Raw genomic sequence first — 18,061 nt, forward strand, 5'->3', positions numbered from 1 at the left:
TGTGAAGTTGAACTGAGTTGTTTAATTCCTCTACTCTGGTATCAGTTCAAAGTACTGTTCAAGTGATAAATGGAAACAGTGTAATTCTTCAAGTTTACAAGAAAAACATTTTTGACAAAGCTTCAGTGTCAAGTTATCTAGTTGTTTAAAAGTCTAATCTCACCCAGCATTTATGCTTGTATTCAGATGAAAAGCCAAATGCTGCCACAAATGTGGTCTGGCCAATAAATACACATTTAAATAAGCCAGTGATGGCATATATTAACAGAGGTAGTTTAGTATGTATCTCAGAGTATCTATCTTGAGCACTCTGAAATAGCAAGCTTGGCCACTTAACAGAAAAAATGTAACTCACTGGCTTCAGCAAAATATGTTTGAGTGGTTTGCACACCACCCCTTTTCCCAGACAGTCAAAAAACGAAACTTACTTTGCAATAATTCACTAATTAGATTAAACATTTCCTTTGGAGATACTGTCGCTGTGGCGCCTGTACCTGACTTCTGAGTTTTTACTCGGCTCTTCTTCCCCATCTTCCAACTAAAACAGAGTAAGAAGCACACTGTCACCAATTACTATGAAACAAAATATGATAGGCATGAATGAGCAAGATCTTCTTTTAGTAGTCACGTCAAAAAGAAAAGTATGAGAAATTATTTATTGGACATATATACATGCAAGTATTATTTACATAGCCTGAACATAAGAGCCATACAGCATTTCACATAGTAGCATAGAAGCAGTATTTCACATAGTTGCACATTAATTACTTCAGGGTAATTAGAAACTAGAAATCTTAAAGACAAAAAGAAAAATGATTCGAATCACGTGCAAATTCATTAGTTGTGAACAAATATTATGGATTCTAAAGTATTCATGCTATAGAAAACCAGGTTATTTTATCTCATCAGCTGCATGGCCAACAGCAGCTGAATTAGTATTTTGACTGCATGTTACATAGTAATTCAAAATGAATTGAAAATTAAGTATTCCATTTCAAAATAAAATCAAAATACCATCTGTATATCTTTGCTGCAGCTTCTTGTGATTCAAGACAACTAGTTAAAGAAAATTTATTTTCAGTTCCCAAAGTAAATGGAACATCATCTTAGGCTGGTATTCCAATATTCAGTGCCCCTTGTTCTCATGGAGGACTTAAATCACACAACGCCCCCTGGAAGAGCAGTGTAGTAAGGTGTGAAATATCCAGAGAATTTCTCACATGCACTGGGAGCAATTTCTGATGCTGGCACTGAACAGGCTTCTAGGGGAGCGGCTGTGCAGGATACGGTACTCATGAATAAGGAAGAACTGCTCATGCATGAGACAGCCAACTGCCTTGGATGCAGTAATTGTGAAATCATAGTGTAAGTCTTGAAAAAAGAAAGGAATGGAAAAAGCAGACTAAAGACTCTGGACTCACTACAATAGACAGAGCTGGGGCTTGATCAGGGAATGGTAAGCAGAATGACCTGGAAGCTACAAAGGGGTCCATGACAGCCAGTCATCTTCCTGAACTCTCTTCTCTGAGCACAAAACAAGCCTTCCCAACATGAAAGAAAAACAGAAGGCACAGCAGGAGGCCAGCTGACTGTACACAGGACTTCTCACTGACAGAGCTCAAATGAAACAGAAACATATGTAAAGTGGAAGTGGGGACAGGCATCTGCAGGAGAATATAGATGCACTGTCTTGGGCAAGCAGAGACTGAAGGAGGGAGGCCAAAGCTTGTTTGGAGCTGATATTGAAGATGGATGTGAAGGGCAAGAAGAAAAGCTTTTAACATGAGTGGAAGACATACTGGGGAAAGTGGAATTCAGCAGCTAAATCAGGAAGCAGCCTAGTGATGAAAGGTACAGAAAAAGTTGAGGTTCCCAACACTTTGGGCACGGGCTTTACTGGCAAGGGCTACTACCAGGTTTACCTTGTTTCTGCATCTAGCAGCAAAGTTTGAGGGAGAGGAGCTATCAAGTCAAAAGACTATCTAGGTAAGTTGGACCTACACAAGTACATAGGACCAGATGGAAAACATCCAAAGTACTGAAAAAGCTAGCTGATGTCTCTGGAAGGCTGCTGGCTACCATCTTTGAAGAGCCATGGCAATTGCTGATGACAAGAAACCAGTAACTTAAAATCAAACAAAATCCAACTGAAAGGCAAGGTGGAAGCAGGAGAGAATAACGGATGCAGGGAACTAGGAAGTAGTGAGTCTCACCTCATTTCCTGTACAAAACGTAGAGTTCTAAAAGGAAGTTATTTCCATGCATGACAGACATAAATGTGATTGGGATCAGAAAACAGACTTCTAAAGGCAAACCATGCACTGCCTTAAGCAGAAGGGTAAGTGGCTTCATGGGCCAGTGCTTTGACTTATGCAAGGTTTTTAACACTATCTTCCATAGCACCCCAGTTGTCAAACTGAGGAGACATGGACTGAACAGGCAGGCAAAAAAAATCCTTGAATCATGAAGTTCAAAGAGTTCTGGTCCACAATCCTTAATGCTAACTGATTAGGTACAGTATTTCTCAGTAGTCGATACTGGCCAACACCACCAGATTTGGATGCTAGGACAGAAAGGATCCTCAGCACATTTACAGATGATATAAAATGGGAAAAGCAGTCAACATGCTGGAGGGCAGGACCAGCATTCAGAAGGATCTCAACCAACTGGAAGAAGAAGCCAGAAGTGACCTTGTTAAGTTATACAAAGACAAAGGTAAAGTATCTTGCATTTAGGAAGGAAAAGATCATATACAGCATCATGCAGACTGGACCAGCAGCAGCTCTGCAGAACAGGATTTGGAGACTCTAGGAGACAGCAAGTTCAACAAAAGCCAGCAGTGCACCCCTAAACCAGTGAAAACTAACTGCAGTTTGAGCTACATAAGCAAGAGCATAAACAGCAGGTCAAGGGAAGCAATTATTCCCCTCTGCTTGCACTGGTGAGGCCACATTTCCAGTACTGCAGCTTTGGGCCACACAGCACAGGAGGTACTGGCTAACTGGAGCACATCCAGAGGAAGGCCACTAAAAAGGCTAACATGTGAGATGAAAGACATCATTTGTTCAGTCTGGAGATGAAAAGGAGTCCACTACTGCCCTCACCTATGTGACAGGGAATTATACAACAGGTGGAGGCAGATTCTTCTTGGAAAACACAGCAAAAACTCAACAGAGAACAGACACACAATGCCTCAAAGGAAATTCCCCATAGACATAAGGAAACTCCTCACCATGAGGATGGTTGAGCACTGAATAGGATGAAGATTTAACAGCATCTCCAAGCAACCTTGGAGAATTAAAAAACTTGACTTGGCAAGGCCCTAAGCAACCTGATTTAACTTTGAAGCTAAAGCAGAAAATGGAGCCTCTCAATCTCCAGATCTACTTTTTTTCCTACAATTTCACATGTTATTGCAACTGAAGTTTCCATATCTATACGTAGTCTATACAGTAAATAATATCTTCCTGTACAGCATAGAAGATTCTATGTCCAGTTACTTTGCAGTGAGATGGGAGTGGGACAGTCATGTCCACAGCTTTGGACATCTGAAAGATTTCAAACATCTGCCTAAGTCATCAAGATCACCACAGCCATAGCAGCTTTAAGTTACAGCACATTGCACAATAAAATCCATAAAATGTTCAAACAAAAAATGTTCTGAGGATTCTGTATATATAAAAGGAACCATTTTATCCTTGGCCAGTGTAGCTAGCTGGCCCAAAATTAAATGTTTCCTCTCAAATGCTACCAAAAAGTTTTTGGCAACTGATATTAATACCACAATGCTGTATTGCTGCTGAAAATTCTAGTCGGAAAGGTACATAATCTGGCTGCTTTCCTTTTCCGTTAAGATTAGAGAGAACAAGAAACTACCAAACCCAAGGTTTATTTTAAATAGTAACTTTGAACGATCAGGAAGCAAGCTAAGTTAACATAGCTAACTTATTAACTCAAAATTAAAGGAGCTCAAAATTGACTGAAAAACAATACCTTATAAAACAGGGGAAAAAAGGTAAGGCAAAACTATAAGGTTTTTTCCAAAGGGAAGGCAAAGAAACTGAGTCTTTCATCTTCTGACATTAAACACAGCACAAGAACAAGACTAGCTCTGAGTATCCAGAAACTGGGAAGTCCTGGGGCATATCCACAGCCCCTGATTTTAGCAGTCTCTGACAGATAGATGTCAGAGGCTCAAACAACCCACCTGTGCTGCTTAATTTTATGAGTTCCCCTCGAGTTGCAAAATTTACTTTCCCAATACAATTTCTACCATGAAAAGCCCACACATGCAGCTGGTAAGGAGAAATCCCACAGATTCAATGTGAGAATCACTGTCTGATCACATCTCCCGATGTTTGTGAATGAACACTGGACATCCTCTTGAAAGGTGTTGTTCTACCACAAACAGTTACATTCGATATGAGATTTCTTAATATTTTTCAGCTCAGATGAAGGAGGCAGTAATGCTCATTATGAAATCCATGCTGAATTTATAATAATACAAATTGGAAACAGGATCAATATAAAAGGTCAACCTGCCATAATGCAGTGTGAGACAAAGATAAAAAATAACAATACCAACAAAAAAGGAACTTAAGAGTTTATTTTCATGGTCTTCCCATTATACAGTCTTTCCTTCTGGTTTGTGCTTTTCTTTACCCCTCAGTAGTTTTCTCATGGTACATATCCTTCACAAAGACTTTATCTGCACATCACCTATTCACTTGAGTGTTTCCCTCCCCCACAGCCATCCTGGTACATTTATTTTAGACTCTTCTGCTCTTAAGAAAAATCAAGTCAGATGGGTCAGTAATGGATCTAACAGCAGGTTTGGAGATGGAGTCCAAAATCTTAAGAGCAAGAACAACACAGTTCTGTGTTGATTCATACAAATGTTTTCTACATTCCCTCTAAGCACAATTCCTTGCATCTTTAGAATCATCAGAAAAAGCACTCACACAGTATGTATTTCATGATAAAAGTTATAAATTATAACCTATAGTTTATAGCAAGATGCTCATAAGTATTAAGATATGTAGGTTGAACAAATGAAAATATTTTGAAGGATTTTGGTTTCTCATTTCCAAGAATGAAGCAAGCTAATCAATCAATAAATTAGGGAAAAACAATCTTAGCAGATGCTCTGTATAAACAACTGCTAATATACTGCAGGCTTTTTTCTTTCCATTACTTTTTTCGTAAGTTGTATTGAGAGGAAGAATCTGCTTGAAATATAAACATCCATCAGTAAATTTATGAGAAAAAAAACCAAAAAAAAAAACCTGTGCACATATTATACATGGAGACATGAAAAGTGCCACCATGGATTCAGAACAATACAGCAATACATGAAGGTGTTCAAATATGGTACACAGTCAGCACTAATTTTTGAATTTTTCCTTCTATGAAACATGTTAGTAGCAAGAATCCATTTTTCCAATGAAAGTATTGCCAAGAATTATGTCTAAAGATAAAGCTGATTTCAGAGGATGTGAACTTCAGCTTCCCAAATACAATGAAAAGGAAAATTTGAACAATGCTTTGTATTTGTATTACTATCTTGGATGAATATTGTTTCAGAGGCCAAACCCAAAAATCTAGCTGAAATCTGGCCTACACAAGTAAGAAATTCAAGGCTAATACAAGATCTGTCTCAGCTACTACTAATGTTCAAATAACGCACAGCAAACATACCATAGAAAAAAACCAAGTTCATTGAACACAACTCTAAGATTGATGGCACCATAATCAGAAATGCATTTTTTCAGTACACTGCTACCAGCATATGAATATGAAATAAGCTAAGTATCTCTGCTCTCTCCTTTGATACATGCATCCTGTCTAACTATTGCTTCTTAGTCATCACAATTTCTACAGAGAAAATATTCTGCATGCATGATTAAATCAGCAAGTCTCTCTCACTCACAAAAAAAGCAAAACCGTCAGACTGATATCTTGAGATATCTGGTTAAGGAAGTATTTCCTTTTAAGGAATCATCTACCTTGATCAAAACTGTACTTTTTTGATCCAATTCCTAATCAAAAAACCATGTTTCTACTTCCTACATACTTAGCTTCATTCACTGCTCAGTTACATGAAACATATATAACTATTTAAAACCTAATGCATCTGACAGCTGTATTGTTTAGTAAGTCATAATTTGAAAGGATTTGCTGCTATACATAGCTGTCTAGAAAATGTATTCCAAATAGCAGCACAGTGAAGTCTTTGTACCATTAAAAAAATCACACACTATATTTCATAAAATATATAATATAAAAATAGCTTATGAAAAGTTTTTCAAAACTTTTGAAATCTAACAGAAAACTTAATCCAATTTCACATTTGGAAAAAGAGAGAGTTTAGTTGAGCAGTGCTCTGCTGTATTTAACCAGCAAATGATGAATTGTAACGATAGCAGGAGACCCAATATGGAGGAAGTGTTTCCTTTGTGAAACTACCTTTTGTAATTCAGTTCATGAAATAGATTTTAGAGTTAAATTTCAATTCAAAAAAAAATCCCAGAATTCCAAGAAATATTTGTAACATCAGGAAAAAAACCCAGTATATTTTCCATTTGAAATAAAATTTCAGATAAAAAGTATCTTTTTTTTGCAAGTGACTAAAACTATTGTTCAGAAAGAAATAAAGTATGAACCCTCTTTTTGACATAGCAATGAAAAAAATAGGTGTTTTCCAGTACCTGCATGACAACAGAACCAGCAATAAATACATATAAAAATATATATATATGTGTGTGTGTATATATATATATGTATAAAAAATATAGCTGCACTAAGTGGAGAGAAACAAAAAATCCTTCAGATGAACCACAAACTTTATGAACATCTGAAGAAGCAGCACATATTTCAGTGGAAAAGTGATTCAGGTGGTTTTTTTTGTGTTTGGTTTTCTGGCTGTATTGTGGTGAATAGCTTTTAAGTACTATGCCATGTTTTCTTTCATATGAACGCTGTTGAAAATTCCTGAAAGCATTCTCCAAAGAGCGAGTACACTGACAGCAATGATGAATAACCTTAGTAATACAGAACACAGCCACATTTCCAAATATAGTGTATCAGCTGGCTGACAAAAAGAATCATGCCAAAACTGGCAGTGAGGGGTGTAAATGATCCATCTCCCCTCTCCAATACTGCTATCAAAGAGCAGTTGTGTGGGGTCAGACTTTGAACTGGTTTCCACATCACACACAAAAATAATATTTTAATGAGCTGTAAAATATGCCTCCTCTTTACTTACATCTTTAAGAAGTGAGCATGTTCACAGCTTTAGAAGGTAACCATGAGAAGTCTGCACAAAACCCCAGAAGTACTAAAGAACTGCCAACAAGTGAAAGCATTTTTGTTGTTTTATTAGAAAAAAACCCATGATTGCTTTAGCATTTTATTTAAGAAACCAAGTACTTATGGTATTAGAGAATTTGACTTCATCACAGGACCACATTTCCTTATGGACGCAATGCCAAGCTAGCATGATAAAATATAGATCTTGCCAAATAATAGGTCAGAAAAAAAAATCCATTTAATCATTAACAAACCCCCCCAGCTTTTCACATTCACATGACAACCAAGAAGTTCACTGCAGTGCTACACAGAGCTGCAGTCAGGTTTGATAGGAAAAAAAATTGTAAAATCTATCCTTAAGCACTGTAGAGACACCTACCTCTCCTTCTCTCTGACTGGGTGAAAATACAAGTTTGCAGCCTTTGTCACAAAACTGTGAAAATGATCACTGCGCTAAGCAAACACTATGTTAATTTTTAACTGTGCTGGTTTTAAAAAAATTATCCTACATGATGCAGACTACACGGAGTCTGATTTCTTCTGGATGAGTATCTCGCTTTCTTTCCCAATAGCCTCAAAACCCCTGCAGTGCTCTGTCACCCTCCTCATCTCTTTCAGGACTCCACATTGCTTTCTGTTCCCTCCCGACACGACCACACGAGCCAGGCAGCATCTTCTTTTGCAGATTTCAATATAACTGTGCATGTTGGGCAAAACCACTAGCACACGTGGTCACTAACTAACCAACAGGCCAAGAAGGTGAACTATTCTCAACATAGCTTTTCCTCTAGTGAGCAGGTCAGGTTCTGTTAGAATACTCCCCCTCCATCAAAGCTGATGAAAACACCCAATAAGGTGATGGGTGAAGCAGGATGAACTGAGCTGCAGTGAGAACTGACAAGCCTTATTTGCTTCAGCTATTACCTTTTACTTTACAGAGTACTAAACCAGCTACCCAAAAATTTGCCAGGCCTTCATAATACCAACCAAGTTAGGAATTCCCACAGTAAGAGTTACCTCTTCAAGTTTAACTTTGCTTCAAGGACTCAGTACATTTCAGTGCAATATCTTAACATTGTATCTTCTTTAATTCAGATCCTTGTAGATGCTAATTATATTATGTTCTCATTATTACATAATAGTTACCACTCCATGCATCTACTTGGCACATATGGGCACAGATGGCAGAGGGGTGCAGATCTAGAATCTGTATTAGAAGGACACATATGGGTAAACAAGAGCAGACAAGAACACAAGGGAATTCTCAAGCCATGCAAAGAGCAAGGAGAGGTGAGTATAGTAGGTGGCCGTGGGATATGTTCCTTGGCTGCATCAAAAGGGGGGACAGATGAGTGGGATGTACACAAATGAGGCTTGCAATTTCTTTTTCTAGTTTGATTGCCTAGCCTAAGTCCTTTTCCCCTCTGCTTCAGAGAGGGAAGTGTATCATCTCTTATATCAACATATGTTAAGAAGCCAGGGTCTTAAAGGACAAGCAAGCCTAATGCTTCTAGGAAACTGACAGGAGTTCTCCAATCTGTATGTAGGAGAACACAATTTTACACTTGCTATGACCAGTTTTATGCAGAATGTGATCTTTTGCTTCCACTGATCAAGTTCCGCTTTTTCTCCTAAACTTGAATCTTATGACTGTGGCTAAAAAGATAAATACATTTTATAGCAAATAGATGAAATCAAGAAGTGTAAGAACAGTGTGGGTGGAGGAAGAGATCTGTGATCTTTAAGAAAAATTCAGCTTATACATTTACAATGAATGCTATGTTTTCTTGTGTAAACCACCTACATCATGTCACTTGGAAACCACATTAACATTCTCATCTCTCCTAAGGTATTAATCTAAATGTACCCACTAAATAAATGACTAATTAGTTACTGATTCAATCCCTTTCCCCCCAGCTCTCTCACCTTTGATGTACTCCACCCCTCCTCTTCTTGCTATACATTCTCTTCTCCTATGACTGCCTTTTCCTTTTTCTTCCACTTCTTCTACAAACTTGTCCCAAAAGCTGTTCTAAACACAAATGTCATTGCAGTTCACTGTCTTTGTGTATTTTCTTTCTCCAGCATGTCTCTGTTCTTCTGTTTAAGTTGCAAGCTCTTTTGGAAGTTGGACCTTCTGTGATTATATAGAGTAATAATAACAAGGCAGCCTATTTTTTTAAACAGGATCTGAAGTATTTCTGGAACACTGATGACAATGTTGACAAAAATGACCTAAAGAAAGCACTAATAAGATTAATAATAGAAAAGCCCATATTTTTTCCACTTATGATTGCATTCCACTTAAAATACAATATGAATTTATGTTTCCCTTAGCCATAACCCACACAATTTCCCTGAAGAGCTAGCTTTGATACACATGCTCCTTGTGGCAAGACGCTGTACTCAGAAAGAGTCCAATGCACAGCACAACTAACACGGAGTGCCGTAGGATCTTCTGCTCTCCCAAAACAATTTGCACCCCTCAAATGCAGTCCCTTCTTGCTAGTTAATCTGTATACTCTCTTCTATATAAAATATAGGCCACCATGTTTAGGCTTTTCACTTGAACATCAAGTCAAGAAAGCCATCTCCAGTAGCAACCCACAGCTGCAGATACGCATGTTCTGCAGGAAGAGGGAGATCCTAGAACACACATATATTGGTTACACACTGCAGGTTTTTTCCAGTTCCATCTTATGAGGTTCTGCTTACCATTGCCCTCTCCTTTTCTAGTGTCTGCTTCCTGGATTCAAGACCCCCCAAAGTCACAGGTCTTCCTCCACAGTCATGTTGATTAAAAAACACTTACTCCATTCCCTTGTATCTTCCCATCTATAAAGAACTGCACTGAACAGCATCCACCATCTCCTGGATTAATAGTAAGAAGTTGCTCTGCTCTGTTTCTTTGTAAAGCCTACAGTTTTCATCCTTACCATAGGCTTTATTTCTCTTCTCTCCTCAGCCTGTCATTTACCAGAGGAAAAGTAACAGTGACAGCAACCAAGAGAACGCTACTTAGAGACCTACAGGAAAAGCAGGACAGAGGGATTTTCTCCAATATGTTCATGCTGCTTCTTGCGGCCCAAGCTGCAGGGTAGTACGCTTCCCTTCTTCAGGAGGCCTGTGAAATCACCCAGGGCAGCTTCACCTACTTCAAACACAAACTCAGTTTTATTTTCTTTTCAAAGCCCTGATTTAACCACATGATCTATTTGCAATAGGACTCTGAACATTTCCTCTCTCAAGTAAAGCAAATTAAATAAGTTGTCACCATCACTTCTTAACAAGAACAGTCTTCCTGAGAAAAAGTCTTTGAAAGCCTCATGTCTTTTGATTCAGTTAATTCATTCCCACACCTTTTCTCATCTTTCACAATCACTTAGCCAATGGATTTTATTCCCTTCAGGAGGTAGGTACCATTTACCTCTGTCTCCCCTCTCTGGGATACTTGCTTCCAACATGCATCTATTTTCTTCAAGGAATCTACCACACCAGAGGTTGTAAGCTTTGCTGTTCTTTAAAGCAGACACAGTACCATATGAAAAGTACAATCATCTAAATAAATATAACTGATTAGGAATAAACTTTTCCCCCAATGGGGAAAAAAAATAAAGACTGATACAGAAAATGTCTTCACTAATGAAAAGAACTTAGTGGCAAAAAAATCCTTAGAAATGTATGTCTATAGTCTTAATGCCTCCAAATGAATGCTTTCTCTTCCTACAGGATGGGTTTGAGTACAATTACAGTATATGCATGGCATTGCTTTAAAAACAGTTAACATCAACTAAGTGAATTAAAAATATATATTGTCAGATAACATTTTTGCTTTTTTACTTATTCAGAAAAATCCAGTTCTTGCAACGCATCTGTTTTTCAGCTAGACCATCTTTTTACTTAATTCTACATCTGGGCTGTTTACTAAGGCACAAGACAGTCACATGATTGACAAGTGCTTCAACAAATCCAGATGTAAAATACATTTTGATTGCCTGTGAGAACACTACTTACATGTTTCATCCTGGAATAGCTGTTTGCTATGACAGTGTAATCCCAGAAGAAACACCCTCAACATATAGAAGAAACTTTGAAAAAGTTTAGTCTACAAAACAAATAAGATTAGTTGTTGTCAAGATCTTATGCTCACATAAGAAAACTTCCCAAATGGTAAAACCATAAATACAGAAATGTTAATATGGCCCAAAATATTTATTAGCCAGTATGTCATAGCTACACAAGACTTACAGTTAAAAAGCTACTTTGATTTTACCTGTAATCCTGTGCACATACATACTACACAATGCTTAAGTAAAAGCGTTTGTATGCTAAGACAAGAACTAGTAATTATGTGTTACCTTTGCTGTATTTAAGCAGCTTTGTAAAGATCTAAATATTCCACAAATTTCAAAAATAGGTCCTGTGATGGCTTAACACAACCTGTTCTACTTGCCATTGCAATGTGCCAACAAGGCTCAAAATCACTTCAGCATATCATTTCAGACTGCAACTCCTTGCCCATGCTGGCACATTTACCAAGTGTCTTCATGGAAATCTCAACATCAGTGATGACTAACAAGATCAAAAACTAGGACCTTCCATCACCTGTATTTTGCTTAGTCAGACTAAGTAACAGAAGTAAAAAAAATTAGTCACCGCTGATGACTATGAAGGCATGAGTTAAAATTAAACAACACTACGTTAACAGAGGTGCAACAGAACACTGCAACACTCAATACATTGCTCCAGAGTGAACAGCTAAGAGCAGAAGTTCTGTCCATGTTCAAGACAGCTAACACGCTTTGAGATTTTGGCAAGGCCTTGCATGCAATTAGGACTTTAGGATTATGCTATCCAAGCATTTATTTCCATGGGAGTTGTTTTTTAACCCAAAATGTACATTTCGCATGGCTGTGTCTTGGTCAGCAAGAATCACAGTAATTTTAACCACCAAAAAAGAGGCAGCACCTCTTTAAATAGGGGAAAGATAATAAAAATTTAACCCATTCCTCCACTTGTGTTACTGAAAAAAAAAAGTGCGTGTGTACCATCCATTTTTTTTTTCAAATTCTCTAGAATGCACAGAAAAGATGGATGCATATTGATATATATCACTATATATTTACTGTGAGCTGCTTCACGTAACAGCTAGAGCAGAAGGAACAAAGCCTGGCTGAATAGCAAAAAAAAATTCTTGGGTATCATTATGTAGACTTCTTAAAGTTCTTTTTTAATTGCATTATAGTCAATAGTGTAAGTAACACATAACTAGGAAATAACATATATTCCAATTAACTGAATTGTCTCAAAGGAAGAGATTTAAAGATGAGGACACTTAATGCCAAGGACTACTGTTTAATTGCAACAATAATTCCACCTAAGTGGAATGCTCAAGCAACCTAGTAGCAATTGGGCCCACAATTATTGCTATGCACTGAAAAATTCTCCTCTGAGTTCAGCTTAGTTTTTGCCTTAACACCTTTGCCTACCCTCTGCTTTCCACACATACAGCAACTCCAATATGATTTACTATTGCCTCCTACACTGCTGCCTTCCAATTAGATAATTATGTAGGGCCATCATACTGACAAACCACATCTCCAGTCTCAGCTTAGGCAGCACGTCCTATAAAGGGATGGCCACAGTCCTTGGGCCCTTCCAATGTAACTAATTCACATGCTGAAGTTACTCCTCCAAGCAGCCAGGTGATGCAGATGTAACCATACATCAGATACATCACATACCTTTCACTGAAAGAGCTTACTACCCACAGAGTCCTTGCAATATGTACACAAAATTACAAAAAACCTCTTGCAAATCACGGTAATGAAAAGGAGGGAGGAAAGATGATATCCAGTGCAGAAAACAAGTTTCTACAAGCTTTAAGACTTGTTCTAGGCTATGTGGCAACATGCACAATTCTTGCCCTCAAAAAGTTTCATTATACATTCATGTCTTGTACCAACCTAAATTGGCTGAGTGTTTCAATACCACTGCTGGAAACAAAAAACCACTTAAGTGTCTATATTTGGACACTGAATTGACACTACCCAGTGTGCACAATTAAATTGTGCTAGAAATTATAAATATCTGAATGCAGCTACAGTTTCATGTTGCTTCCTGGAATACCCTGTCCTTAAAGAAGGGAATCTAAGCAGTTTTTAAGTAATTGCTGCATTTTTTTCTAGCTAAGAGTATGAAGCACAGCTGTTCCATTAAGCTTCTGCAGCAGATGAATTCCTTGAAGATGCAGTCAGAGGTGGTACTGGTGGCACTTCACCCTGACCAGGAGAGCTTAGGATCACTATCAGACCACAACAAACAAAACATGGTCCAGAAGTATTTATTGAATGCCCAGGGCTTCCAGGCTGCAGCCAAGAACCACAGAACAAACTAGTGTGAACAAGGGAAAGACAAGTTTGGAGAATTCCAGGGGGTATTTGTGTACCTTTTCTTAACCTTTCCAAGATGTGGGAATAGTTAATGGGCTTGCTGTTAAATTATACAGTGCACCTTGTACACTTCTGAAGGACACCTGACAGCACATATTGAAATAGAATCATAGTTGTATGGAGGCAAAAAGTTTGGAGTGGCACTGCACCTCCATGAGAACATGCTGTTCTTTACCCACACAGAGGGTACACCTGCCTGCCTTCCTGCTCTGGGTGCAGAGTGACATCAACTCATTGTAAACATATATCTAAAAGTCTATCGCTGGCCATTCATGGAAATAATGAATGAGCATTACTGTCATTCATTCCATATATACCCATGTGAAATTTCAGGAAAGTTGAGTGCTTTGTTATATAGCAAGGTTGTACAATGGTTGCCAATGTATAAATCGTAGCAGTGCACAGATTTATAGCAATGCAATTGATAAGAAATACTCTGGGGATGCTCCTTAATAGCTTAAAAGAAACATTTTACCAATACATTTATTACAGAACTGCTTCTTTTGCTGGCAAACCCTTACAGCAGGGATCACAGCCCTCAAGCCCAGTTAAGATTACACTTCAATTCACTGCAATTTTAGTGTCCTCAGAAACCACCCGGGGCAGACCAAGCACTCCACATTTCTAAATCCCAAAAGAGTACTATTTTGACAGTTGGGCGAGGAACCTCTGGCAACATTTAAGAGCTATGAACATTGAAAAAAAAATTTCTGCAGTGAATGCCTGATAAGTGATGTAATTGAGGGCTTAACAACTGTCAGAAAGTCTTCCAAACCCACTTGCCTTAAGCCCACTCCCTACCTAGTGGTTAAAATGGTGATTATTTTAGAAGGTGTCTAGAAGTTTCAGGTGAAAAACTGGCAGTTTTCTGATGGTTTTATTCTAGACCTTGAAAATGAAGTAGCATATTCTTTCAAGCCCCTTTATATCTGGCGTTCATAGTTGGCAACTTGAGACCTTACAGTCTCCTCCATGTTTACTCAAACACTGCAGTGGTTTGAAATAAAGAAGCTTTTAACATACACATTTACTGGGCTCTAAGGAACAAGAAAGACACAGCAGTATTAAGTGTAACTTGGCTTCATCCCTGAGCTTTCAGATGTTTGATAAAGTAATAAACAAAATATATGCAGACCATGAAGTACTGAAACTGTCATCAGCTTCTCAGAATTTTAATCATCACAATTCAGAAGAATGATGGGAGAACTGTTAGGCAGCACTTTTTTTTTGGTATGCTTGCAGGTGACAACACAGACCAAAGCAGAAATATTTTAAACGTTTATTTTAGCACACACATTACAGAGTAAGCACATTGCCCACTCCAGTTCCAAAACACCTAGGAAGGCCATATAACTTTCTGAACAAAGCTCTCCTCTCTGTATTAAGGCAGAAAGATTGACCAGCATGTTTTCACAAGGTAACTGTCTCTAGTATACTAATAAACTGTTAACATGCCTGCTGAGAATCTGTTTTCCTGCCCTAATTTGGTGCACACCCCTAGTCGTGTCACCAACCTATCCCTCTGACCCCCAGCCATGCACTGAATCACAAAGTAGAGCTGACCAGACCCTAGAAGCAGTATTTCAAAATGTTCAGATAAAGAGCTGCAAAGATTTCTATAGTCTCCCTATGAAACTCTAGGAAGCCTGAGCTTGTCTTGCCTCGGATCCCTCCAAACTGAGATTTCAATGTTCTTATTTCTAAGTACCTTCATTCCTAGTTTCCTGGGCTTATCTCATTCCTGCACAGCCAGCAAAAATAATCCACTTGCACAGATTCCAGCAGCTTGGACTTTCAACAGTCCCAGGCCTCTGGAGACCCAACACCTTCCATCTCATCCAAGACCTGCATGGTTTCCTGTACTGCAGCAAGGATCCAGTTCAAGCAGCAGCCTCAGGTGCTGCTGCCACAGTGAGAGCCCCATGTCCCTCACCAGCAACACCGCCAGGTCTCCTTCGGCCATAAAGGACCACGAACTGAACTTTGCATTAACCAACAAGTCACACCTGCAACACTTGCAAGATGAAGCTTATATACATCAGCCCAAAAAGAAAATTTGTTCCTACTGAATATAATGTCAAATGAGGGAAAAAGCAGCAGCATGACTCCAGACAAGACTGGCTGTTAGTGTTACTATGATTCCCAGTTCTTGTAGCTAAGTTTCCTGCTACCACAAATAGAACCATTATCTACTAGTCTGACAAATTTGTAGATAGATAGAGATGACTTCCACTCAGACCAAGTAATTCTTCCTGAGAGAACAGAATACAAACACCGTGGCTATTGTAGCTGCTCCTGGTATCTTGCTGCAGGTCATACTGCTAAATCTCTATCCACCAGAGAAAAATGCATTCTGGGAGCAGCAGTACTCTCCAAAACTAGACCGCTCGTGTCCTAGGCCTTAGGCCAACATGTCATACACTGTCAGGACAGAATTCTGAAAAAATGTGCTCAAACCAGCTTTTTTTTATTAACCTGATCTGCTGTTAAAGAGTTTTCTGGGAAAGATAAAACTTTATCTTTAGAGACAGTAAAATATTCCTCAAAGTTGCACAGAATTTCGCTGTCTTGGAGCGCTACAGTAAAACCACAGTACAACAAATAAAACCAGCATCATTACACTAACTTCCCACTATCAAACTAGGCATAAACCATGCCTTTAAGACTACAATCACTGTTTACTAGAGTTTGCAAAGTTTTTGGCTGTTCATCTCATTATATGAAACTCTACACTATACCTTCAAAACACTTAGAGACCAACTCTCAGACATCACAGAACAGAGCAAGCAATTTTCGTATTAGTCTATTCATTTTTTTTTTCTAAGTGCCCAAACTCAAATTGCAACAGGCCAGTTTTTTATATTCAGGCATGGACTCAAAGACTTGGTAAGTCAGAGAAGCAGGTTGTAGAAGCCAGGTATCCTACAGTGACAGAAGAAAATCATAATTATCTGTCATTGTCTTGAAAACAGGAATTCTATTTTCTAATAGGGCATTGACAAATGCAAAAATTGTTATTTCATGAGCCCTTACAGAGCTCACTGTTCCCAAGCATCAGCTGGGAACAAAAAACTGCTTGAATGCTGACTTTTGGAAATAAGGGCAGAGAACAGATACAATCTGAATCTGACAACCACACGAAAACCCAACAGTCATTTTCTGCAACTCTAAGTTTTACAGTTCTATCAGCGTACTCACCGCATCAGCACACAGAGCTTCTCAAATTGGTCTGACAACATCCATTCTACTTGCTCCTGACTGACAGAATCAGGTGCAGCATACTCCAGAGGGACTGGATGCTTCTCTATTTTAAGGAGAGTTAATATATTAATATGCTATTGATGCAACTCTGGTTAGCAAAGGGGAAAATGAAACACTAAGTGGTCATCCAAAGTAACCAGCCATTTCTTTCTTCACCAGCCAACCCTTCTACAAGTCTAAAAATACTATCCCAGCACAGCTTTCTTCACCAGCCAACCCTTACTACCTTCTACAAGTCTAAAAATACTATCCCAGCACACAAAGTTCCTGAAGCAAAGAAATTCATCCACACACAGTTCAGCTTCCTGTTAAGATCCACTTCATTTGAAAAAGGCAGTTTCCAAAGAAAAGATTGTCCAGTTGCAAGACACATCTAAATATATCTATCTATCTATATATATGTATCTCCATGACAGTATCCAAACATCAAGACATTCCAGGAATATCCAGACACAGGCAGTTACCCTCCAAAGTGAGAAACAGTAGTTATAGAATTATAGAATGGCTGCTGGTTTACAGAGGTTAGAGATGGAGTACGACAACAAGACTGTTGAAATGTGTCCATCACCAGTTTCCCTAAACCAGCAGCTCTAACCATGCCACCTGGAAGCTCACAGACGACCCAGACACCACAGCCTGTGCAAGGCAGTGGAGACAGATCCAGAAGGTTCTGAGTCTATTTTGAAAAGTCAGTTTTGTTTATGTAAAAAACTAAGCCCTGGACAAATGGGTCACAGGCTTTTAGATACAGGCCAGTAGCTATTTCTGAGTAACACATTCAACAAGAAAGAAACTATGCAGATGCATTAAAGAAATGCTTTTGTACCAAGGGTTCAATTGACAAAACTGAATAAATAAACCTGTAAATAGGTGCAGGGAACCAGCTAAGACTGGAAGATCTGAACATTTTATCACTGGTTTTGAAGAACTGAGAAAACTGATACATATCAAAAGAATGGAAGCACATATTGGTGACAATTTATCATATCCCAGTAAAAGTCTGGAAAAACCAGTGTTAAAACCAGAATAAGGTGTAGTGA

General features: G+C 38.5%; 1 protein-coding gene across 1 annotated transcript in view; it reads right to left on the bottom strand.

Annotated features, from left to right (window-relative positions):
• SETD3 (SET domain containing 3) overlaps positions 1-17,063 on the bottom strand; it is a 54,461-nt gene extending 37,398 nt beyond the window's left edge. The window contains exons 1-2 of the mRNA XM_008629743.2: positions 16,959-17,063; positions 429-538 (exon numbers count right to left, since the gene is read on the bottom strand). Coding sequence (XP_008627965.2) covers positions 429-538; positions 16,959-16,999 — 151 coding nt within the window. The 5' untranslated portion in view covers positions 17,000-17,063. The remainder of the gene's footprint in view (positions 1-428; positions 539-16,958) is intronic.
• Positions 17,064-18,061: the final 998 nt, after the last annotated feature.

The sequence above is a fragment of the Corvus brachyrhynchos genome, unplaced genomic scaffold (assembly GCF_000691975.1).
Source record: "Corvus brachyrhynchos isolate BGI_N302 unplaced genomic scaffold, ASM69197v1 scaffold1, whole genome shotgun sequence".
NCBI lineage: Eukaryota > Metazoa > Chordata > Aves > Passeriformes > Corvidae > Corvus > Corvus brachyrhynchos.